This window comes from Amblyomma mixtum, chromosome 1 (genome assembly GCF_055824585.1).
Source record: "Amblyomma mixtum isolate Tamu chromosome 1, ASM5582458v1, whole genome shotgun sequence".
Classification (NCBI taxonomy): Eukaryota; Metazoa; Arthropoda; class Arachnida; order Ixodida; family Ixodidae; genus Amblyomma; species Amblyomma mixtum.
The window spans coordinates 198,462,158-198,487,398 of NC_143012.1; the positions used below are offsets into that span (position 1 = coordinate 198,462,158).

The 25,241-nt window shown below is 44.8% G+C and overlaps 1 protein-coding gene across 2 annotated transcripts in view; it reads left to right on the top strand.

The window, feature by feature from the left end:
• Positions 1-25,241, top strand: part of LOC149370511 (MAM and LDL-receptor class A domain-containing protein 1-like) — a 170,322-nt gene that overhangs the window by 64,094 nt on the left and 80,987 nt on the right. For both annotated transcript variants that reach the window (XM_089562038.1, XM_089562044.1), the window contains exons 23-29: positions 6,030-6,164; positions 9,660-9,795; positions 13,486-13,591; positions 17,287-17,368; positions 18,555-18,680; positions 19,636-19,783; positions 22,678-22,789. In XM_089562038.1, the coding sequence (XP_089418164.1) occupies positions 6,030-6,164; positions 9,660-9,795; positions 13,486-13,591; positions 17,287-17,368; positions 18,555-18,680; positions 19,636-19,783; positions 22,678-22,789 (845 nt within the window). The remainder of the gene's footprint in view (positions 1-6,029; positions 6,165-9,659; positions 9,796-13,485; positions 13,592-17,286; positions 17,369-18,554; positions 18,681-19,635; positions 19,784-22,677; positions 22,790-25,241) is intronic.

Genomic DNA, 25,241 nt, shown 5'->3' on the forward strand with positions numbered 1-25,241 from the left:
GCCGTGTGTTTCGAACAGAACCGACTTCCGCCCCTCCGCTCGTAAAGCGGTGGGGAGGCCTAAAAAAATGAAAAGGTGGCTCGCTAACTGGGAATGACAAACAGATGTATGAAAGGATTCGCTCGCTAAGAAGGCTAGGTAGTCGAGCCGATCGCGCCTCTCGATCGTTCAGTGTGCGCGCCCGCAGCGCCCCGCCCCCTCCCATCGAACAGACCCAGCAGCAAAAACCAAGAAAAGAATTCTATTGAAGGCGGGGCCATGACGTAGCCCTGTGACGCACTCCACAGACACCACGCCTCCGGCTTACATCGGAGAAGGAAGGGGTGGTTTTGCCTTGCCGAGCCTACTCGACTAGGAGCGGGAGAGAAAAATTTCGAGGAGGGAACGGAAGGAGAGGAGGCTCGCTCAAAGAGAGGTAGAGAGTGTTTGCTACCCGAGGGTGGGCAGGGGCCCTTGGAGTAACAGCAGGTACAGGGCAACGCACTTCGCCCACTGTCCAATGACTGTTTTTCTGTCAGCTGAAAGGTCCTAAATATAACGCCAACTCGCTAAGCATGTAAAATTATAGTTCACGGCAGAGGGCTGCTCCCCGCTTTATTTAGCTTCACTCCTATCCTGTGTCCTGCACGCGGGAGCCGGCGCAGTCGGCAAAAGAGATTCCTGGGAGATAGACGGGCCATTGCTGCATCACTGATTGTTCGAACTGTGACCTAAGAAGCTGAATTTGCAACATGCAGCCGGGCTACCAGATGCACTTTATTTTCTTGTTTAACGTTTTAAGTTGAAATAAGACTTCCAAAATGGTTTTAAAATGTTGGCTGTACAGAAGCTGTAAGAGAACTTATGCCTTTAGAGAGAGAGAGAGAGAGAGAGAGGGAAAGGCAGGGATGTTAACCAGAAGGATTCCGGTTGGCTACCCTGCACAGGGGAAGGGAATGAGGGGAATTAAAGAAGAAAGAGAGAAGTAACGGGAAATAATCACAGTCTGTCAATTAAGGCAGTCGCTCTCAAAAAGCGAAAGAGTGCCTTGTAAGCCTTGATGGCAGTTGACTGTTGTGGCCACGGACCGAGGATCTTGGCCTCTGTGAAAGGGCGAGGGTCCAGGCGGTCCAGAGCACATCGCAGCTTATGTCTTTCGGCTACAAAGGCAGGGCACTCGCACAAGATATGGGTGATTGTCTCATCACAGGCGCAGTTCACACAAGAGGGGCTGTCGGCCATCGCGATCCCGAAGGCATACTTATTGGTGAAGGCAACACCGAGCCATAGACGACACAGTAGTGTTGCTTCACGACGCGCTACATTACACGGAAGACGGAGGCGCCGTCCAGGGTCCAAAGTCCTGAGGCGACGGTTGCACAACACACCAGAGTTCCACGCTGAAAGTGTGAGCTCCAGCCTCAAGGAACGAAGCCCACACGCTGCGTCAGCTCTCGTTACGGGAATATTAACGGGGATTCCGTCATTGTGGGCAGAACGGGCAGCTTCGTCAGCCTGGTGATTGCCATGAATGCCGCAGTGGCCCGGCAGCCACTGGAAAATTATGTTATGTCCTTTCAATGTGGCGTCATGGTAGAGCTTGCGGATTTCGGCAACGAGTTGTTCGTGTGACCCACGGCGTAGTGCAGTTTGGAGGCCTTGAAGGGCTGCTTTAGAGTCGGTGAAAACTGTCCAGTCATGTGCAGATTCCTGACTAATGAACTGAACTACAGCCCGTAGGGCAGCTAGTTCTGCACCAGTTGAAGAGGTGAGATAGGTAGTCCTCACCTTCATTAAAATAGACCTGGCCGGTATCACCACAGACCCAGCAGAGCTTGTTGAAGTCACTGAGCCATCTGTGTAGACATGTATGCGGTGTGTATGGTTAAAATGCAAATGATGCAGTGTCAGTTGCTTGAGAGCAGGCAATGATAAATCAGACTTCTTATTAATTCCAGGAATAGATAGGTGCACCCGGGGTTCATGGAGACTCCATATGGGTGAGCATGATCTTGATGGGTGGGCGAACTGCGAAGGAAGATAGGCACGGTGAGCTTGAATTACATTTGCAAATGCAGTATGTGGTTTGAGTACGGGAAGAGCTGCAAGATGATGACTCGGAACTCGCGTGAGGTGCCGAATGTGTGTTCTCATGGTTTCAACAGCAATGTGTGAAGTAACAGGATGCTCCCCAGCGACAAGAATAGTGGCTGCCGTTGAGGCACATTTAGGTAGCCCAAGGCGGATTCGTAGAGCTTGCGCTTGAACACTTTGAAGTGTCTGAAGGTTTGTCTTTCTGATATTGTTTAAAATGGGAAAGCTATACCGCATGTATCCCAGGAACAGCGAACGGTACAGTTGAAGCATCGAGCGTACAGATGCACCCCAGGACTTTCCCCCGAGGAAGGAGAGAATATGAACAATCGCTGTCAGTTTCTTTCGCATGTCGTAAAGATGGGGACTCCACGAGAGGTTCCTATCGATAACAACGCCAAGGAAGCGATGGTTTTTCTCATAGGGAATGGCGTTGCCATTAATATATATGGGGTAACTTGTCATTTTTTTTCGCGTGAACGCCACGAGGGAACATTTCTCGGTTGAAATATTTAGGCCCTGCTGACGAAGGTATAACGTCAGTATCGTTGCCGCCTTTTGTAGTCTCGCACGAACTTGGGGACGGGTCACGCTTGATGCCCAAATACAGATATCATCGGCGTATATTGAGATCTGGACTGATTGTGGCAATGAGTCAACCAGGCCGACGAGAGCTATGTTGAAAAGAGTTGGGCTCAGCACTCCACCCTGCGGTTCTCCGCGCGAATTTAGATGCGAAGAGGTTGGTCCGTCTTCAGTCTGGACAAAACACGACCTCCCTGACAAATAGCTGCGTATCCAGCTGAACATGCGGCCTCCAATCTGAGCAGCTTCTAATGCGTCCAAAATGGCCTGATGCGTTACTTTGTCGTAGGCGCCCTTTATGTCCAAGAATAGTGCCGCAGTCAATCTTTTCAAGTTTTTTTGGTGCTGGACGGACGATACAAGGTCAACCACATTGTCAATGGAAGAGCGGCCACGTCGAAACCCAGACATAAATGTAGGGTAAATTTGGTATCGCTCTAGGTACCATTCCACGCGTGTTAACAACATTCTTTCCATGACTTTCCCGACACTGCTGGAGAGTGCAATTGGTCGGTATGCTGAAATGTCGAGTGGCGATTTTCCCGGTTTAAGGAGTGGTACGAGACGACTGGTCTTCCATGCATTAGGAACTATGCCCTCGCACCATGACTTGTTGTATGAGTCCAGAAGAACCCGTCGAGCCTCTTGGCCAAGGTTGGCGAGCGCGGAGTATGTCACACCATCGGGCCCCGGCGATGACGACCTTCTGCAACAAGCCAGCGCAGCGTCAAGTTCCTCCATGGAGAACAAGTTATCCATTAGTGAATACCGCGAGGGTGGAACATCACTGCAGTGCAGCGTTGTGGATGGGTTCGGTTGGCCTGTTATCCTTGCGCAAAATTCTTCGGCTACCGCGACCTCGCTGCGTTTTTGGTGGAGCGCGAGGGATTTAAACGGGTGTCGCTGTTGAGGGGACGTACGAAGGCCACGGATCACATTCCAAACGCGTGACAAAGGCTTTCGTGGGTCAAGTGCAATATGCAATAAATACTGAAGGTGGGTGCAGCCTTCGTTAGAGTTGAGAATTTTCTCTAGCAGTTTTTCTTTTTTCACTAACATACCATTTTACTAAAATATACTATCACTATCAGCACAGTGCTGAATTTTTGCACGAACCGAGCAAACAATGCTTTAAAAAACAAGAAAATTGTGGGCTGCGAACAAAAACTAGATTTATTATGATTCGTTTTATGAATAGAAGACAATGGTCGCAATGAATGAATGTTTTTAGCCAGGAAAGTACTAATAAACCTGGGCTATTGATTCTGGTACCAGTTATGTAAATGTGACTGGTTAACATCTGTGCAAAATTGCGCTTGCTTATCCCTCACAGTCCTTTAGAAACCAACAAACTTTAAAAAATCGTTGTTGTGAGAAAAACGCCGATAAAGATTCTGAAAACCGTTCTGAAAACTTCTCTTGACGGAGAGTTACAGGAAGAGCCGTAGTGGCTGAAAAATGTAATAAGATAAAGGCCGAATTCCAAAAAGGAGCCAAGGCTAGCGTTCCATTTCAAACGCTTAAGAGCAATGAGTGTTTGTAATTATAAGAGGCGAAGAGACCACTTCGAGACGCATTCACCACTTCTCCAGACGACGTGTCGATGAAGAAATACCAAAAATAATTTTTTAAAATCGTAGAAAATGCAAGTGCATGATATTTTCTGAATTATGAAAAAATTCTGTTCCAGGGGACCACGAAATCTCAAACGTGCATTTTTTGAAAAACGAAAGTCGCACCCCACCTTAGTGCTAAATGTGATGAATTTGCGATATATCGTTCGTACCCCATGTGCTCATTACTGCAAAGAGCCTGGATACTAGGTGTGATGTGAGAATGTTCTAAAGCGCCAGTGCTTTGGCGTTTGGGGTCACGGTGACCAAGTTGTGAGAAGAAAACGGAGTACGAAACGTTTGGTCTTAATTTTGTGGGATACAACGTCCCAGTACGACTCAGACTTTGAGGGACGCCGTAGCGGAGGGCTCCGCCTAATTTCGGCCACCTGTTCTTCAACAGGCGCTGACATCGTACAGTATACGGGCCTCTAGCATTTTGTCCCATCAAAATGCGAGCGCCGCGTTCGGGATCAAATCAAATCAAATCAAATCAAATCAAAAATTTATTTTCAACATTACAATGTTGATGGCTTCCGTGACAAAAAGCTGTGAGGACAGCTTGACTAGGTCAGGGAACCATTTTGGCAGCAGCGACTTCATATACACTTCAATAATTCAAATACAAATGAAATGTGCAACAGAATACATACATTGTCTTACTTACTGAGTACAATAGCTAAAATGCAAGTGAATATTGTAATGGAATACACGGACTTCATTCATCAACTTAACTACGCCACAAAAGAACAATGTGCCCTACCATAAAACTACGCAACAAACGAATAAAAATTAGTACCATAAAGCGTTTTACCCATGAGATCCCGATGAGAAGGCAAACACACACACACTCACTCTGTATGCCCAATTTCACAATTACCACTCAAAATCATATAACAGTCTTAGAAAATTGCCCAGAAACAAACATGCTGCGCAATGCGGTGCGCGTTAGGGCAATGGAACCAGAAAATTGTGTTTTAATCTTGTTTAATAGAAATGGTACGTTGTACGTTAATGTTTGCAGAAGATAATTAGTGCGTGGCCGCGGTACATACCATTCCTCAGACGCTCTGGTGGGATCGTACCCGCGTCATTTGGGTCAGCAGCCGAGCACCATAACCACTGAGCCGCTGCGGCGGCTTCGACTTATTTCATTGAATGATAGAGCAAAACAGGATTTCGCAAAAAAAAATACTTTTGTTGGACTGGCCTCCTTGCGTAAACATTTTTTTTTGAAAAACTACTTCATCAAAAGAGCTGCTTCATAGTAAAGTTTAAATTGAATTTTAAATTGAATTGAATTCCTACCTCATTCTGAAAAACTACTTCATCAGAAGGGCTGCTTCATAGTAAAGTTTAAATTGAATTTTAAATTGAATTGAATTCATAGCTCATTCTCATTTTCTGACAACTGTGGCGGGAAAAATGAGAACACGTTTGGGCAAAAAACTTTACGGTTTCAACACCTTCTCGTTGATTCGAGGCCTTAGATTTGATGTTTGACACAACTCATAAGAGCTACGCCTAACTGAGCCAAAAACTGACTGTTGCTAATTGGCGACCTACCGATTTATGAAGTTTTAATCGAGCTAGTAAATACTTTTATGTTAGCTGTTGAAAGGGGACACATTAGGTAGATTAAATCTGAAGTAAGTATTTTTTGTTGATTGTCTTTAGTATTGGTGCACTTGCACAATGCATCCCCACGTGCTGTCCTTTATTTTGTTGAGTCTACATGGCTGGTCTTCAAAATCGCAGCGCGCTGCACTTTCGAAGACGGGACCATGTGCGGTTGGAATCCGGACGGAGCTTCTCTGACATGGGCACTGAACGATCCGGCCAATGGTATGCCGGCCTTTCCTCGTTCCGACCACACTCTGCGGACGTACACAGGTGAGGACCACGTAACAGTGAATGAAACACATAGGTGTGAACACCGGTATTACCAAACTTTCTGGCTGATCGATAGGCCCCTTGGGAAAAAAAGTTTAAAGAGAACTGTTTCCTGAGGTACAAAAAAAAAAAACTAACACGGCACCAAATGCTTGCATCACCATCGTACTTCACACCGGTAGCACATTCCGCTCGTTCTCAGGCGGCTCTGGTATGTAGTCATATCGCAGAATACGAAATTGCGTTGTTTGCGCAGTACGCGCAAGCAGCGGTAAGAATAGGGCACCGCGTTCGCAGTTCACTCAGGGACAAGATATCTGCACTAAACAGGCTGAGTGTATGGTTTCTTTAATTGTGAAAGGCGCCATATAAGAGGATGACTGAAATACAGCGAGAACAAAACCGTAGTAACATCCGTTTTAAGTGTTCTTCGTCGTTGACCAGGCAATAAATACTCACGTTGGAGAGATTTAATGTTTCTTTAAACACTTAACAATGTAGCCTTACCTCAAAATAGATTCTCCGTTGCAATAAGTTAGTACTTAAGGGCCGTTTTGGAAATTGTATCCATGATCGCTGTGACATATACCGTCTCTAACAACTCGTCCGACATCAGCACAGCTAAGAACGTCATAGATGCCTCACTGGAATGTAGAGTATGTAGAGAATAGAGATTATTATTAACTACCTGTCAGGTCGTTCTCAGTATGTTACAGTTAATAATGCCATGTCCGATCCGGAGTTTATCATATTCGGTGTCCCTCAGGGCTCAACCCTTGGATCTACCCTGTTTCTCCTGTATATTAACGACATTGTATCCATCCCACAAACTCTTTCCGTTATACTTTATGCTGACGATACTAGTGTATTTTTTTCTGCAGAAAATTTAGGTTCCTTAATTCCTCGTGTAAATTTATGGCTTAGAAATCTATCTGACTGGCTTGTTGCAAATGAACTTGCGTTAAGTGTTGGCAAAACAAAGTACATTGTTTTTAGTTCTGTTAACAGACCAGTTTATATTAGTAATGAAGAGACATTTCAATCGCGACCACTAAAACTAGTTTCAGATATCAAATTTTTAGGCGTCCGGTTTCACGAAAACCTTCCCTGGAGCTCTCATGTTCAATTTATTAAACGCAATATTGCGCAATGCATTGGTGTGCTTACCAGGTTCCGTCTACTGTTACCTCGTTATTTACGACGTGAGGTGTACTTCAATACCGTTCACTCGCGGCTTCATTACTGTGTGCTTGTATGGACACTACTGGTAGGTCAAACATGGAAAGCCTATATTTATTACAGAAGAAAGGTGTCCGCTTCATTGAAAACTTACTGGCACGTGACTCAACATCGTTATATTTTATGCAAAATAGAATCTTGGACATTGAATCCTTGTGTAAGTTGCGTTTGTCAGAGACTGCCTTTTTAGATTTTAAAAGTGGTCCACAACTATTCATATCGAAGCATAGGAAGCATGAGCCGCATTACGAGTTTAGGAAAACTGCTTTTATAAAACCTAAATGTAGGACTAATTATGGAAAGCAATTATCCAGTTGGCTTATTCCGAACCTTCTGAATCTCCATCCTGATTTGTGGGGCCTCATGGAGAACTGTTCTTCTCTGCATGCTTTCCGAAAGCAGGCAATCTTGACTTGCCGATAAACCCGACTATGTTTGTAGAAACTGCGGTGCCAGTATATTTACTGTTATGTTTCAGGCAATCCCCTTCATTCCGGTTATCTTTGTTTGTTTTGTCAAGGGAACACATTGGTGTGATTATTCTCTTTAATCAATTACTTTGACTTGTAGCAAGGGTGTGCTTTTCAAATCTAGTTGTATGTGAAATTGCACAGTATTCCTGTAGAATTTTGTTGTAATGATTTTTTTCTTTTTTTAGGTGTGTGTCTTTTTGCTGTCTTACGATATTCTTGCAGAATTTCGCTGAATTTCTTTTCATGTCCACACGTGCTGTATGAATGCAGGCTGTTTCGGGCCTAGTCAGGTGACCTCATGTGTCACATTTAGCCCTCTTCAGCTAGACAATTGTATTTTGTCTGAATTTCAACAAATTTCAAATTTCAAATTTACACTGAGCACCCTCGCGTCCCTCATAACCTGAGCCGCTTTGGGACATTAAACCCTAATGAACTGAGCACCCTGAAAACTAGTGAAAGGCGAGATGTGTTAAGCTAACACCGTTCAATCAATTTGTAAATCAAGCGACAACTCAACGGAAAAAGCGAGAAATTGTAAATACTCACCCTGGACGCTACCTCACATTCTGCTTTCAGAATACAAGACAACAACGAAAATAAAATAAACATATGGAGATCCACAGAGTAATCTTTTTTTTGCTTGCAGCGGATCCCGCACACGTTCAAATTGTTCCGAAGGGAATATGATATGTCTATGGTTTTTTTCTTTTACTTGAAAATAACAGGTATTCTGCAAAAGGTAAAGACGAGATAAAGTATGGACAAAATATGCTCTGCTACGTGTCAGCTTATTTTCCAAATAAGTTTGTTTTATTTCTCTTTAATCGGCTAAACCGCAGGCTGCAACTTAGACTTTAATGTGACATCGCTCCGTACTGAAGGCAGTTAAGCTATAATATTAGTTCTCTTTCTCTGTTTTTGATGGCTCAACGTGGCACTCAGCTTTGTCCGCTTTTGTTTGTGTAGACGCTGTCGAGCATATGAAGCAAAAACTCTTATGATCCATGATTAGTTTAGCGTCGATCCAATTCCATGTAAGCATGAGCATTTAAACTGGGACAAGAACGTTATGAACACCGACGCTGCAGTTACTTCTAAATTTAAGGTTATACTTACGGGCCTCTAATATGCATCAAAAAGCGTAGGCAGCTCACAGCTGAAAAAGAAAGTGAGAGACAGGCAGTTAATATCAGACATTTTATTGTTTAATTGTCATGGTGTTTACAGAGTATTTTCAGAATAAAAAAAAAGCATCTATCTCATATACTCTCATAAAAACTTCATTCCCAAGCTCAAGTATCAATGCGATGAATCCAGAATGAGAATGTTGTTTTATTGTAGTATAAAGCTCGCGTTTATCACCATTAACGAACGATGACATTTCTTCGTAAACAACAAACCAGTGCAAAATCTTCAGTAAGGAAGTTTTTTCAAGGACTATACATACTCGCATGTATTAGTTTGAATGTAAGATAATTCATTTTTGTAAACAATAAGAAACATTGGTTTTATTTTACCCCTGAATTTCATTTATCACTTAATTTTGCGTTGCAGGTCTAAGATTATTATCTTCATTGTCTTCGACAGAGCGCGTTATATGGGATGCTAGAAGACAGGAGAAGCTTATTCGAAATGCGCGTCTTTAAACGACGTCCTCCTAAACAGCGTGCATAATGTGTTGGGCAAGATATAAATTTTTAGAGGGCCCGAAAATTTTCCGGATGTCCAAAGTAAACTGAAAAAAAAAAAAGAGATTTTAATTTTTTTCTCCCTCTGTCAGGTCGTTTCATTTTCACTGAGAACAAGAGTGCGAAGCCAGCGACTGTTATTCTCAAGAGCCCACCGTTGAATGTGAACGAAACGAGCGGTCTCTGCCTCAGTTTCTGGCACTTGACCTCCAACGAAGCACCTGTCAGGTAAGCTCTTGGAGACACACAGATGCATAGTGAAAGTGTCTTTAAGTTGAAAGTTCTACACTGGTCGGTGCTTCACCCTACAAATTAGAAAAAAAATTATTCTACGCTTTTTGCAGAATACATAAGTGCAGGAGTTCGAACCACCCTAATTAGAAAAAAAAATAATGTGAATCGGCCACTATCACTAGTACCTGAGGAAGTTAATTTCAGAACAACTTTTAATACAGCTGTATAATGATAAACCTACTTAAGCAGCATTTATTTCTTTTTAATTTTAGAAATGACAACGACTATATCCTCATGAGCGCTGGTGTTCCTGGAATTTATTAAATTTGCACACGCTGTGTTGGGTAAACTTACTAAATCGGCGGCCGATTGGTTTGAACATCGGCTTCGTATGAGGATGAAAGGGGTGTCGAGTTGAAGTGCCACAAGATAGTGACAGGATTTTTAGTGTACACAACTCGCATAGGGTCTGGCAGTTGATTTGTCTGGTGTCATATTACAAAAAATCGAGTATTTGAATTTAACTCAAGTGAACCAAACGACGTTAGTAGTTACGTTCCTGGGCCCAAGCTGTACCCCATGCCATTAATTAAAAATCTGCATCTTCAGCATCGGTTTCGTGATTCTGCTTCAGGTGGTGGAGAATGCTCGTTTTGTAAGCAATGCAATATTTGGTAGCATTTACATGAGTTGAAATTTTTTCATATTAGTGAAGCTAAGAGGCCTCCAAGTTGTCACGGCGCTATCGAAGGGATTTGAGGTGCACGTCATGAGTGATTGACGGCTGTAAAGCAAAGTTCAGCCGCTACCTATGCATTCACCTGGGATCCTCAAAATTTCCGGGCATGTAATACTCTCCTGAATGTTTTCAAGGCTCCAACATAACAATTTCTAGAAAAAAGCCTTTGTTGCCACATTAAATTTGCCATCTACCGTATCTGAGTACGTTTTCTTCTTTACGAGAAAATTTTATGCAAAATTTAAAGAGTGCCCAGGATGCAGAATGTTTCGAAGTCCCAGGCCAGTCACATGAACTTCAGGGCAATGGCAACACAAAGGGCGCAGAGTTAGAGAAAGATAAGCAACATAACCACGACTTCACCACCATTCTCAATGCTTCGTGCTTCCAGTTTGCTGCTGATCTAATCAGCCTGAAATTTGTGGCAGTCAGTTCGCACATACCCACCGAAGAAAAAGGTAAAGATTACTTTGAAAAATATTTGAAAAAGGAGCGCGGTTTTTTGGCAAGGAAAAAGCACTAATTTTGGAGAAGTTCATGAGCTTCTTCGGAATATAATGTGTCCTCTCTCATGCATGATTAAGAGCAGCAACAGCGATTAGCTGGAATTCAACGGTTGGAGCAGATTCGTTCAGCTATTGGAGCTAAACTAGGAGAAACAGCTGATTTTTCTGCCAAGAAATGCGCCCTTAGTAATTACGAGTGCTGCGTTCTCCTTGCCATTACCACGTGAACTTGAGGGCTTTGTACCATCTGCTGTTTTATCTCATCGCGGAGAGATACGGTAGCAAATGAGAACTACGAGAGAGCCAATCTCAAAACTGAAACTGGCGATTACTACAAAAACATGGAAATATTCATTACGGCCCAGTCGATTAAGGAAATGTACGGCCCACAGATTCAATAGCTCATTCTGAACGAACGCTGTGAAGCGTCATTTCGGCTCTCTCTTTTAACGCGGCAGCGTTAAGGCTCCGGTTATGCAGAAAATCCGGCATCGCCCGTGCCGTCCCCGGCGTTGTGAGCGAAAAATACGCTGCCGTTGGGTGGCCCCGATGGCTACGCCCCGGAGAAACAACCTAAATGGGCCACCTAGGTCACGTGACCTTGCGGCGTCATCACAACCTACACACTCGATAGTGAGAAAACTGACCACCGTGGCAGGTGGCAGTTAAGTTAAAGACTGAGGACGCTCGGGAACTGCAACTTGGGTCGCACAATCCCCACCGATGGCAGCACCGATGGCAGCACAGGGCAGTGGCGCATCCCTTAACCGGCTGCCCCATTACACATGGAATCGTATGAGGATTTCCAGGCAATATGAATGTCATGCTGAGAATGAGCAATTCCGCAAATGAGGACAATAACTAATTAAAGCTATCCCGTCATACCCTTAAGGCGGAGCTTAAGTATCACCTACAGTTTATATTTGTCTAATAGATTGCTCGGTGCCCCGCATCGAATAGTATTCCTGTTGCAATTTTATCTCCGCCTCTCTTTCTAACACATTGCATGTGACATAGTGAGGAGGCTGGCTGAACGACGTGTTCTCATTGTTACTGAGTGTTGAACGCATAAGGCTATAAAAGCCTATATGTGCTACGAATGACGTGCCATTTCTATAGTATGCTGACTTGTTCTTCAAAGCACCCCATTGTAACTGGAGTCAGGAGTAGGCAGCACCACTGATAGGTTGGTTTTCTGCATATGAATCGGTGTGCAGCAGACAAAAGGCACCGATAATAAACGGAGGATGGTGATGCAGGCATTAATGGCAGGAGTGTCGATTAGGAAGCTCTCGAGGTAAAATTGTTTCCGCGGCTGCTAGTGTTGCCCATTCTTCAAGAGGACCTTGTTTAATAACTTTTATAGTCTTAGCATATCATGTAACTGGGGAACGTACGCGTCTAATCACTACGAGCCTCCTTTCCCAGGAGGCCCACAGCGTTATGACAATTGCTATTTCTCATAATTAATTCGAGAAGCAGCAGGTCAAAGTCATTATTGCAGCCCCGTAGCAAGACACCGCGCTCACTTACTTCTAAAGCGCCTCGACCTCAGAATATTCCTTCGGATCATAGTAGAACAGCGCGCTGCGGTTATCAAGGATGTCTAATCCTGTTTATCTAATTTTTGCGTCTTTTCTCTGATTTCCTTTACAATTGGCTGTGTGGACTCGCCTGTTTGTGTATTTTCTCCGTATTCTAAACTGTTATTGTACCCCCCTATGTAATGCCCGCACGGGCCTTTAGGGTAACTGAATAAAAAAAACAGACAGAATGAAGGCTGATAAAGATAGAAAGTAACATCTCCTAGCTTCGCTATAGTGTATCGCATGAGAGAAAGCAGCAAATAAGTTTTAAGAATTACAAACAGCTGCGCATAAGTTAAAATATTATACAGATCAAACTTCCTTGTCTTTGTAGAGCATTCTGTTTAATGCTATGCCTTCATCATCATCATCATCACCAGCCTGACTACGTCTACTGCAGGGCAAAGGCATTTCCCACGTATCTCCAACTAACCCTGTCCTGTGCCAGCTGCAGCCGCCTTATCCCCTCAAACTTATTAATCTCAGCCGCCCAGCTAACTTTCGGCGCACCCTGCTCCGCATGGCTTCTCTTGTTATGCACTCCATTACACTTAAGGGCCAATTGTTATCTTGGCTTCGCATTAGATGCCGTGCTCAAGCCCATTTCTTCCTATTGATTTCAACTAGGATGTCATTCACCCGCGTTTGTTCCCTCACCCACTCTGCCTTCTTCCTGTCTCTTGCCTTTGATTAATGATATTCTTTTCCTATGTTTTACTGACAGTGTCTTTTCTCGATTGCTTGTTCGATGTTAATTGCTCAAAATATACAGTTGGAACGAGACCATTACGCTGAGAACGCAGGCATTTTTTATGAATTTGAATTGTAAGGTAACGATGATTCTCGCCCGCAGCCTATCTGTCATCTCCGGGCAGGGCGCCGTCGTCACGAAAATCCAAACCAGGCACCGATGGGATCATGCCCTCTTTGACATCGAGGGATCTTCCGAACCATTTGAGGTAAGGATGGGTAAGATGAAATGAAGAAGCTTTCAGTGCATTTTCTCGCCAATTTTGCACCAGCGTCAATGATCAAAGGTCAACGTAGATGCTTGTGTGCCTGTATGTATGTGTTTTTCTTTTTTCTCTTTGGTATGTGTATTTAACAGAAGGAAGGAAATAAGAGCTCGCGCTAGCAAACGTGATGGTCGCTAATGGTTTTTTTTTTTCACTGGGTGTTTCCTAACGTGTCTAAAGAAAGAAGTGTCGACGAGATGTTCAGTGCAATGGCCGAAAGATTTTCGTGCTGAAAGCGGGGGTGGATCCTCTGCTGCCTGAACTGAATTTCACGATAGAAAACCGGGGCCAAAAGATAACAAAATTGCAGACACGGCACTGGGTCGATCAAACTCCAGGTGGAGCCGTTTCCCTTGAGACTGTGGTACTGTTTTGTCTCCTGTTTTATATAATTTTCTACCATAGCTTTCGCATTCGCAAGGCAGAACGAAATGAACTGCTGATAGCTACCTGTATGACGCAGTTTCAAATGTGTGGATAAGGTCATTCATTTTTTTTCTTTGCCACAAAAATCTCAGAGTAAAAGCACAGGGCTCTATAAACTATGTACAAAACACGTGTAATGTAGTGTTGCTTTCATGGAGCCTAGCTTGACTAAAAACATTGTGCCAATAGTGATTTGTTTAACAAGGTGAAAAATGATGCTTGACGAAGTGGGAGCGATGGGCGCTCCGAATGGCGTTGTGGAAGCAAGCCTCTAGAATTCCCCTTCCAGTAAACCCTACATGTCATTTAGAAAAAAAAAAAAAAAACCTTAACACGTCTGCAAAGCCGGTTAACACTTCGGCTTAGCCGGCATCCTACGATAGAACATAATGTGCCAGACACTACCACTGAGATGGTAGAGGACCGCACAATGCACCAGGAACTCGCAGGACCCATAATGGGTTTTACGATGTCTTGGGCGATGCGTACACAGAAGATATCTTTACTTTAAGGGGCTACATGATTTAGAGCACGTGTCTGAACAGCAAACATTGAAGTTATGTCTCGCAGAGCAGGATACGGTGGCCGGACGCCAGCCATATCAGAATGCAGAAGCCCCCCAAAATCAAGGTACGGAGCATACTTGCAGACGGACTGGAGGAAAAAGTGTTTTCGAGTCTACCATGTTGAAGACGTTGGCGAAGGGTTCCTTCAGTTTCTTCAGCACTCATTCAGTTGGTTGGTTGTAGAAAGAACGATAAGAAATTGCAAATTTCCGCAGTTTAAACCAGGACTCAAAATATGAGGCAGAGAAGAAGTGGGGCACTGCAGCGCTGAATTTATATCTGAAGTGTGTTGGTAAAAGTACAAACTTTACACCGCGTGTGGATGTGTTCGAGCATTACGAATGTCTTCAAATTTTTACGCATTACAGATAGGTTCGCAATAAATTGGGATCCATTCTTCAAAATCGCCGGCTTCTCTGAACTTGCAAGAATACTATAGAAATGGTGGGTGAAGGGAGGTTTTTGTTACCATATAAGTGCGGTGCTTCCTGAGAGGGCAGCTGTGTCGATAAACTACCGAGAGGTTTTGCGTATTAAAGGAACGAGGGTGGTGTGCTGCCAAGTCGACCATGGATTTCTTTTCAAAAGTAACTCTGTTGCTTCAGCAAGACAAGTGCACCGCGTTTATTGTCCCATTCAATGTGTAGAGTTGATATTTGAAAGCGTGAGGATGGGAGGAGGGGGCATGCGAACGAATACACTTAACAGTGCTTGGTTCTAGAAATATTATGTTGCATATGTTCGCACTCCGCACCATATCCAGAAAAGTCAATTCTTTACTTCATATAAAGGAAACGCTGACACAGTTCTCAGTTGCAACGCTTCCTTTCAGCTGCTTCTGTTAGCTCTGTGCGTTTGTTCTACGTTCGTTTCTCTCACAGTGTAGTTTTCAAATCGATCTTCGCAATTGTGGGGACGACAATTGCCGGGTGAATATGGAGAGCTCCGTTGCTAACCTAGTGATGCTCACGTAGGCGCTCATTTAAGCATTTATTTGTTGTTCGATGGGGTTTTAAAATTCTGTGCGTTCGTATGTCTTCTCTACCGCTATTAAGTGTAATGGCGACGTATGTCAGCAAAAAAAAAGATGTGGCATTGGTTCCGGTATTGCTCCTCTTCGCAGCCACCTCTTTATTGGAAGCCATGACGGGAGAAAACACTCGTGTGTGTGTGTGCGTGTGTGTGGCTACTTTGCGGTGTTTGTAACTGCATTGAATACTGGCGAGCAACTGGGAAGCTTGTTCTCCATCTTCGAGCAGTGCCTTAAACTTGTGACCGATCAGCTTCCTCTAGAGGACAAAATACAGTGTCTTGACATTAAACTTGTTTAGGCGGAAGGGTAAGCTGGATGTAGGAGCCAGGATGTAAAAAGCCATTGTGTGTTTTCTCGGAGCTTAGTCTAAACTAAACAATCTAAATATGCTTAATAAAACCTAAGCTCACGAAAGAGACGTAACCAGCTTGCTGTTTTGATTTGTTGGAACGGAAAGAATCACTCCAACTTCTCTTTTTTCATCGATGGTTTACATCATACTTAACATGGCGGCATTTTTTTAGATATTATTGATACAAAACCATACTAATCAGGCACGCTTCATAAGACACCTAACTCTACCCAGTTCTTGGCGGACATTATGAATGATTTATTTTTTTTTTTAGGTCCAGACTTAGGGTGCTGTTTTCACCCGATAATTTCGCATCAAGCTCTGCCTGTGGACCATGATAGGGGCGAAATATTTGAAGAAAGTAGCTTTTTTTTTCTGAAACCTCGCTTGCTAAGTAAAAGACAATAGGGAGAACAGCGGCTAAAGAAAAGGCATTCTTACATTTCTAGATACTTAACTGGTTAAGAGCGCACTTTGGCTAACTACCTTGATTACGGCAGGCTTGCCAAAATGTGCGATCAGTTGATGGTAGGATTGCCATCTTCTCTTTAAACGGAACTTAGTTGTGAGTGGAGGAATGAAACTGGATGTTCACGAAAATGAAATAAAAACAGTAAACAGGAAGGCAATTTGAAATGCCCTCCAACGCCACATCTCCCTCAGTGCTCCCAGCTTTCAGGCTATTGTCCTTGTGACTGCCTTTGTGACTTACCTGCCTGATTATCTTTGCCTTTTAAACTAGCAGTTCGTTCGGCGACTGGATGCTTGTAAAACGTTGCCTTCGTTAACGATGCTCTCCTGTATATCCGGTAATTTCAGGCTGAATTTTGCATTGTCTGGCGGCTATCTTCTTTGAAGTTCCAATTAAACCTTACATCTGTCATCCCTGAATAAGGCTTTAATTTTGAAAAAAACACTTTTTGCACGATGACATTGCTCTTTGATGTTCCTGTTTTGCGGGCACGCATTGTCGTGTGTTTGCTCATGAGACTCGGGAAGGATAAATTAGGCATAAATGCCTCTCGCCAGACTGGCAGAGCGGGACACGCGTGGTTTATGTCAAATTGGGATGGTCCTGAAAACGCTTGGATGGTTGGCAACCATGGTCCAAGGATAATAAAGCTACGCGTTGTCAACGCGTGTATGTTATGATTGCTTTAAATAAAAGGCAAGCGCCGAGAGTTCTTACGAAAACATTTAGTTTTTTTTACGTGCTCTAATTATGTTGACGTCTCACCTATTTCGTTCATATGTATCGCAGCTGCAGATCCGAATGACTGTGCAACCTGGCCTTCTTGCTTTGGACGACCTTCAAATCACCGCCGGAACATGCCCAGAGAGAGGTTCGTTAGAAAAGACTCATCTTAGGCAAAAGAGCAAAAAAAAAGACAGGAGTATCAAACCGTTAGCAGACCATAATAAGTTCCATTTGCATCAGAATGCCCGTTATGTGATCTAGCCTTTCTTTGTTCTTGGACACAGTAATGCAGTTTAACATAACTATTGAAGGAAACCTTGTAACTATTCGCGGTGCATTTATATGAAATCGTGTGAAGAGACGTGGAAAGTGTTTATTATGATGTGGCTGTAATAAAACAAACACTAATGCAAGGGCTATGAGAAGAGATGGCAGGGTAATAAACGTGAAATTGACGGGAAAAATGCAGGCTTCCGGGCGTATTCAGGCACTTACTATGCAAAGTGGTGCTAAAAAACAGTATGTTCCAGCCCAAGACGCCAAACGTCAAAGCAGCAGCGCGGCCACATCGACTCCTGTTGTGCAGTCATGCTACAATGTTTTTGACCAAGCAGTGTGATGACGGAGACGAGTTGATGATTTAGAAACAAAGAAAACGTCGTTATAATTTCGAGGCACACTTGAAGAAAGAGCTCAGAGAGAGAACAGCACAAGCGTTTTTCTTTCATGCGGTCACAGAGCCTCGTGGCCTCAGGGAATAGAGCAGGCCCCGGCCGTTTTCGGCAGACCCCAAATTTTTGCTGTCAAACTCGCCCCGCTGGCACCGCTTCTCCAAAACCTAATCTCCGGTCAGAATCAGTGAGCAGAGCCATGTCTTTTCGGGCTGTTCAGCTGGCCTCTCGCTGCTTGCTGTTCATACGAGCTTAGAAGACACACACACACGCGCACACACACACACACACACACACACACGCACGCACGGGCACGCACGCACATGTACACACGCACACACGCACGCACACACACACACACACGCGCGCGCGCGCGCACACACACACGCACACACACACACACACACACACACACACACACACACACACACACACACACACACACACACACACACACACACACACACACACACACACACACACACACACACACACACACACATGTAATCAGTTGCCTTTGATAATATCTATTTACATAACGGCAATAAAAAGATGGGAAGCTCAGCTCTCAGTGCCTTTAGGCCTCAGTGTAAGCTGTGTTGAATGCATGAGCATGATGTTTTGGTGAAACGTTTACTCTTTCCCTTAATGCGCGCTCAGACTTCTGCTCCTGGGAGAAGGGTACCTTGTGCAAGTTATACCAGGGCCAGGGCAGCGTGTTCCCGTGGAGAATTCGACGCGCCAATCAGGTCGGTGTGCCGGACCATACGACCGGAACACTTCAAGGTTAGTGGCGTGTGTCTGCGTTGCAGATGCGCGGATAACGTGCGCTTACTCGCCACGTATTTGCAAAATGTGAATACTACAGCAGGCTGCATTGCTCGTGCGAGATTCCAATATCGAAGGTATCATGAAATGAACAAAACCCATGGAATGTCTGAAAAGCAGTCATGAATTTTAAATGAACTTCAAAGAAAAAGAAAACTTTACCTCTAGGAAACGAGGGATTGGGCCACCACATCTTACAGCCAAAAGAGGTTGCTTAACCAGTGTATTCTTTTTCTTGCACGTTACGCAATCAGATGCAGTACTGAATGTGTACACTGATTACAGGAGTCGTGGGAAACCTGAATAGATCCTTTAAGCAATAAAGAGGCCGCCTCTGTGCGCTCTTATGCTAGTCTACATGCCACTGATTTCTTGGGCGCTCTGTAAGCAGCATTCAATGTTTTTAAGTTACCGAAACACCACACTGGCGATGAATTGAGATGTGCTTTTTTATTTGTAGTAGTATGCGATACGGCAAATTGTTCTGTGCTCGCGGGCTATATTTAAGATTACCAAAGACTATGCATCTCACCATGAAGCCCGTTTTCGGTACCCAACGGCTACATAAATCATCAGAAACTTAAAGGCTGATATATGAATATTTTTGACTGAAGCGATATTTGCAGCACCCGCGGAGGTGCAACAGACTGGAAAGATGGTAAACACGCCAGAATGGTAGCGACAGCTTCTCCGTACACCATGTGTATAAAAAAATTCCGCGCAGTTTCTATTTTGTGTTATGGTTCCGTCGAACACCGCCTGCTCCCAGCACATTTGTCAGGTTTTTGCGTACCCAATGTGAGAATATCCTGCATAGTACTGATAGCTTGCGGAGTACCTCTTTACTCTTCCACGCGATAGCGCTTGTTCCGCCTCCCTGAGTGGCTTCATATTGCACTTATCGGCATAATAGGTTACTACCTGTATTTCAACACGACGACACTGGATTCACATCACCCGGTTTCCCGAGCATTCATGGGACAGCGGCCACCTACGAAGGCCACCTGCGTCACCTTCCGATGGAGGGCACAAGGTGTCCCAAGTCAGCTCAGCGTTTACAGGTGAGCACCACCACCTCACTTCCATTATCTTGCGTGACAAATGTGAAGGTTATTCGCTTGGGGATAACATTAATCACTGACCATTTCTTTCTAAGCTCTAACCAAATGAAATATTGCACATTAGTCGGTTCAAACTATACACAGGAGGGAAATGATCGAGAAGGTTTCCGACTCTTCCCCTTCCGAGCCGCCGTGGTAGCTCAGTGGTTATGTTGCTCGGATGCTGAAACGCAAAAGTCCCGCGTGCTGTGCGATGTCAGAGCAGGCAGGTTAAATAACCCCGCGTGGTCTAAATTATCAGGAGCCTTTCACTAGGGCGTCCCTCATAGCCTGAGTCACTTTGGGACGCTGAACACCATAAAACCATAAAACAAATCTTTCCCTTCCCTGATCAAAAGTGACCTGCCACATGGCAGCGCTTGGAAGGGAAAATGTTTTACCTTAACAAGAGACATAAAATGCTATTCGCGAGACATTGAAAGTTCAGTCTTAATCTGCGGGAATCCAGGAAACCCACAACAGAAATCTGACAGGTGGAAAAAGGAAAATCTGCACACATAAGAAAAGCGTCCCCCCCGTGCACTACTTAAGAGACTGCCGCCCGTCACATCGATATCTTTTGCCGTCAGGAAAAGGCATTAACTGAGTTAAGCCAAGTGTCTGAGGAAGTCGACAGCAAATCTTTATGCGACCAACCAGCGGAATGCCTTGTGCCGGCGTGTGAAATTTGATGCGGCTTCTGCTTTTCCTTGCGGCAAGGACCGCGATAAACACTACGAATAATGACCATGTGGGGTTGCGTATCACGCACCATTTTCATGAAATATGTTTGACGATTATCATATGCCGGAATAGTAAATTCATGCCAAAAGGAATAGAAACGCCGATCAAATGTTTTGGTTTGAAATGTTAAACGCTTCGCCTTCGCACGGAAACCTTGCTCACTGAACGAAAATCTTGAACAACGAATCATAACTGCGTCGCAGTAATCGCCCCAAGCGTCTTGCATATGCGTAAGCGGAAGACTACCGTCGTTTCCATTTTAGTTTTTTTTCTTTATTTCCTGGATTATCAGGAACTCCACACATCGGCTTCACGGTCAACACTTTCCTTTTCCGATAAATGATGCTTCTTCCCACCCGATCTCGTGTGTCGCGGCTTCTGTGTGTTTCGAAAGCGCATGGGCTCGTACGCAACAGAGAATGCGTAACTAAAACAGGCACTTTGTGCGTTCTGAAAGCGTCGAAAATAGAAATGTGTTCATGGAGATTTTTTTTGCGCAATAGCCTAAGGAGCTCGTTCTGCTGAAAACCGATGTCAGTTAGAAAAAAACATTGAATTGCTGATATCAGAATATGGAAAAAGAAAATAGCCGGAATTGGGGTTCGAACCCAGGCCCTCTGCGGGCACGCAACGCATGGGCTACGAAGCTTTTTTTTAAACTCAGTATTCCTTATTAATGGCGGTTTAGTTTGGTTTGGTTTGGTTTTACGGGGTTTTAACGCCCCAAAGCGACTCAGGCTATGAGGGACGCCGTAGTACAGGGTTCCAGAAATTTTGACCATCTGGGGTTCTTTAACGTGCTCTGACAACGCACAGTACACATGCCTGTAGAATTTTGCCTCTACCAAAATTGGACCGCCGCGGCTGAGATCGAACCCGCGTCTCTCGGTTCAGCAGCCAAGCGCCATAACGTCTGAGCCACCGCGGCGGCTGTTCAAGCGTGTTAGAGGGACACCTAATGAATGCGTTGCGGTGTGTATGCTGTTGTAACTTGTGCTTGGCAGGTGTACTGATCTCATAGTATTTGCAAAAAAAAAAAAATGAGCCGACGCTGAGGCAGCCATCAAATATAGAGTGTTAATAAACCTAAAATAGGTCACCGGTTAGAATCCTTGCCGCAAGTTAGACTCTGACTTGAATAGCAAGTTTATGCCTCAGGATGCGCAAAATCATATGCCTTAGGACTCATACAGCAAGCCAAGCGCCACCATATCAGATAATCATAATCATGTTCAATGATATATATATATATCCTCCACGGACTGACCCCAACATGGAGCCAGTTTTACCGACTGCATTTGTACCAAAACTGTGAGGAATTGTTTTTCGTACAGTTTTCCTGGTGGTGTCATACGATTTTTTGTGTCATTTAACTTAATGTTCTAGTCAATAAGTCGAAGGCGAGCTTGTGAAAGGGATTCGAACCGGTGACATATTCATCTTCAATTCTGTGGCTTCCGAGACAACTCTTCCATTAAGGAGTGGTTCATGTGTCCATTCAGATGTGAGAGAGTTACTACGCCATTTCCTTTCCTGCAAAACCAATCTTCGCTTCAAAATTGTGACGCAACCGTTCGTCGTACTCCGTTGCCGGTAGTGTCATGCGATTTCTCGTTGCATTTTACATGCGCCGCTTAGTCAGTTTGGAGGCTAGCCCGTGACCGGCATTCGAACCTAGTGTCCTGGCGTTTCACTCAAACCTTTGGGGTTTAGCGTTCATCTAATCAGCGTTCGGAGGTGCGTCTTCGTTTCATTGCTGAGTGCCGAACCTGCGTCGAGGTCGAACACTCAAAATGACACACTAATGCTTGCGCCTTCAGCACGTAAGCAGTCTTAAAGGACCTCTGCAGTTTTCCTTTCAAGTTCCTTGTGTCTGCCCCGGCTGTGAATAAGGCCCAGTTGGAGGCAGCCTTTTTTTCGTTTTTTCTTCGGGGTGTGAACGAAAGGAAGGACGAAAATATGCTGGAAAGGCAGGTGAAAACAGCCGTTATAAGCCTTCCTGAATTAATCCTGCGAGGTACTCTAAGAGCGACAAGGTAGACCGCAGATTTCTTTTCAGTAAGTGCGTAATCATCATCACCTTCTGTTCTGTTCTCGTCTTCGCCTCACAGGTTCACCAAGGAGACCGCGTTGCGAGACGCATTAATCACACTGCACACCGAACAACAAGGTGACTGGTGGAACGCTCGCTCCGTCACTGTGTCATCCAAGAAGAAATGGAACGTGAGTTGGCCGTCTGTATTGAAATGAAAGCTGCAAAAAGAAAAAGAAAGCCGATCAAATTGCTCTAAGGTATACAGTAATGATATCCGTCAGGGCAAAGAAAATCGGCAGGAGTCTGCTGGCCGGATATATTTTATTCAGGAAAACGGCGAGTTGAGCGAGCTGATACATACTTGAAGAAAACAGAGCAGCAACAGGGACAAGGGAGAAGACGGGACAGCGCCTGTCCCATCTTCTATCTTGTCCCTGTCGCGGCGCTGTTTTCTTCATGGATATATTATTACTGAGGATTATTACTAATAATGTCTAGAACAGGAATGTAAAAAAAGAAAAATAATATAGGTATAAAAAGGAATAAAACTGAAACATTTATGCTTCCTCATATGTGTCAATACAGTTTGAGAGTGGGCACTTCTTTGGGTTTTTTTTTTCCTGTTGTGAGATTATGTGTTCAGGGTTTGTTATCACTCTAAGAAAGTGCAGCAGGTTGCTAAGCTACTTGAAATACGAGGAGCTTCAGGTTTGTGAATGCAGAAGTTTACCCGGTGTCCCATTTAACACGATTGATGCTGGAGGGAATATGGATGTAGCTCTGCACAAATAACTTGTAGCTGAGCAGTAACTGCCCTCACAGCTGGCAGTTCTCATTTTTTCGCCTGTGGTAGTGGTGGTGGTGGTGAAAACATTTATTAAGAATGGACAGGAGGTATGTTTGGATCAGCCCTTAAGGGACCGATGGAGGTCCCTAGTACGGGACCCACCCGGGCGCGCCCGACTAAGGCTTGTTGGGCCTGTAAGTCGTGGCAGCCGAGCAGGGTCGCCTCCCAGTCCTCCCGGGTTGGGTCGGCGATGGGGGGAATAGCGGGGTTGGAGGGGCAGGCCCACACCATGTGATAGGTGTCAGAAGACACTGCACTACAATGTGGGCAGCTGCTGCTAAAGGAGGGGTCAAATTGTTTTAGCGCTGCCGGGCACCGCAATGTATTGGTGAAGAGGCGGAGAAGGAGCCGCTCATCCGCCTTTTTCAGGCCTTTACATGGGCTAGGGTAAAGGCGATGACAATTTTGATAATAGGTTGTAATATCTTTGAATGTATAGGCCGGATTAAAATCGGGTTCCTGATCGGGTTGGGAGCAGAAAACAGCCCGGTGAGAGAGCGCGCGGGCGGCTGCGTCTGCTGCCTCGTTTCCTGCCAACCCCTGATGAGCAGGGGCCCATATAAGGTAACGGTGTGCGGGGTCCGTGTCCCGTATGCAATTTTGGTAGATTTGATAGGCTAGGAAGGGAGTGCAGCCTTGTTGGACGTTCCGACAGGCCCCTCGCGAGTCGGTGATCATGTATTTTGAATCGGAATGTGAGGCCGCGAGAGCAATCGCGACCTCTTCTGCTTGTGTTGCACTGCTGGCTCTGAAGGCGAGGCCGTTAACTGTGTTGCTGTTGGGAACAACCGCGACCGTGTACCATCCCCCGTGGTGAGGACCGGAGGCGTCCACGTAGTATACACCTGTTTTGTTGCCATAATGTCGGGCTAGCACTTCCGCTCGTGCAAGGCGCCGACCATTATGGTCATCGTGTTACTGTGAAATTCCCTTGTTTAGCGGTGAGACGCACGCTTCCTCGTTCTACGGCGCTGGCGTAATACAACGCCAAACGGATGGGTCAGCATGAAAAACGCTACTCTGAGGGGTCCAGATAACATGACGTCACGAGTGACAATATACTGATGACATGCGCTCTCTGTAAAAGCAGAAGAGCAGCAGAAATACATCAGTAATATAATACACTGACCATCGCAAACAGCCGCCGCTGAATCTCGCCTTACACAGCAGTAACCGTACTGTGAGAATATTTTTTTGCAATGATAGATACATGTGGGCGCTAATTGGTTACGCTTAGAGCACCTGTGCCAACTGGTGCACCGCACCCTCAGCAGTAAGTCGAAACTTTCTTTCTTGTCAGCCTCCTGGCCAACAGCCTCCTGGACCTTGACTATAATGGCTTCTTGGAATGCGCTGTGGGCGCTATTCAGAATATGCCCTCTTGGTTCTCGTGCATACGAGCTGCCCTTGCTGTGCGCTTATTGAAAAAGGGACCCCAAAAGAGAAGAGGAAAGGTGCAGGTATCAGTTCGTAACTGCGGTGAATGCGCAGAAATGTCAGAGCGACCCGCCCCGGTGGCTCGGTACTAAGCCAGACTTACTGGGCTCGAACCCGTCGTGGCCGCCGCGTTTCAAAGGCGGCGAAACGCAAAAGGTACCCATATGCTGTGCAATGTCAGTGCACGTTAAAGATCCCTACGTGGTCGAAATTTATTCATTTTACAACCTTTCAAGAACCGTAGACACAACAGGAAAGAGTGGTGAAGTTATTACAATATTTACAGCACAGAACAAAACAAATATGAAACTATTAAGCACTTTGAACGGCAAACTTTAAGTTAGTAGTGTCACAAA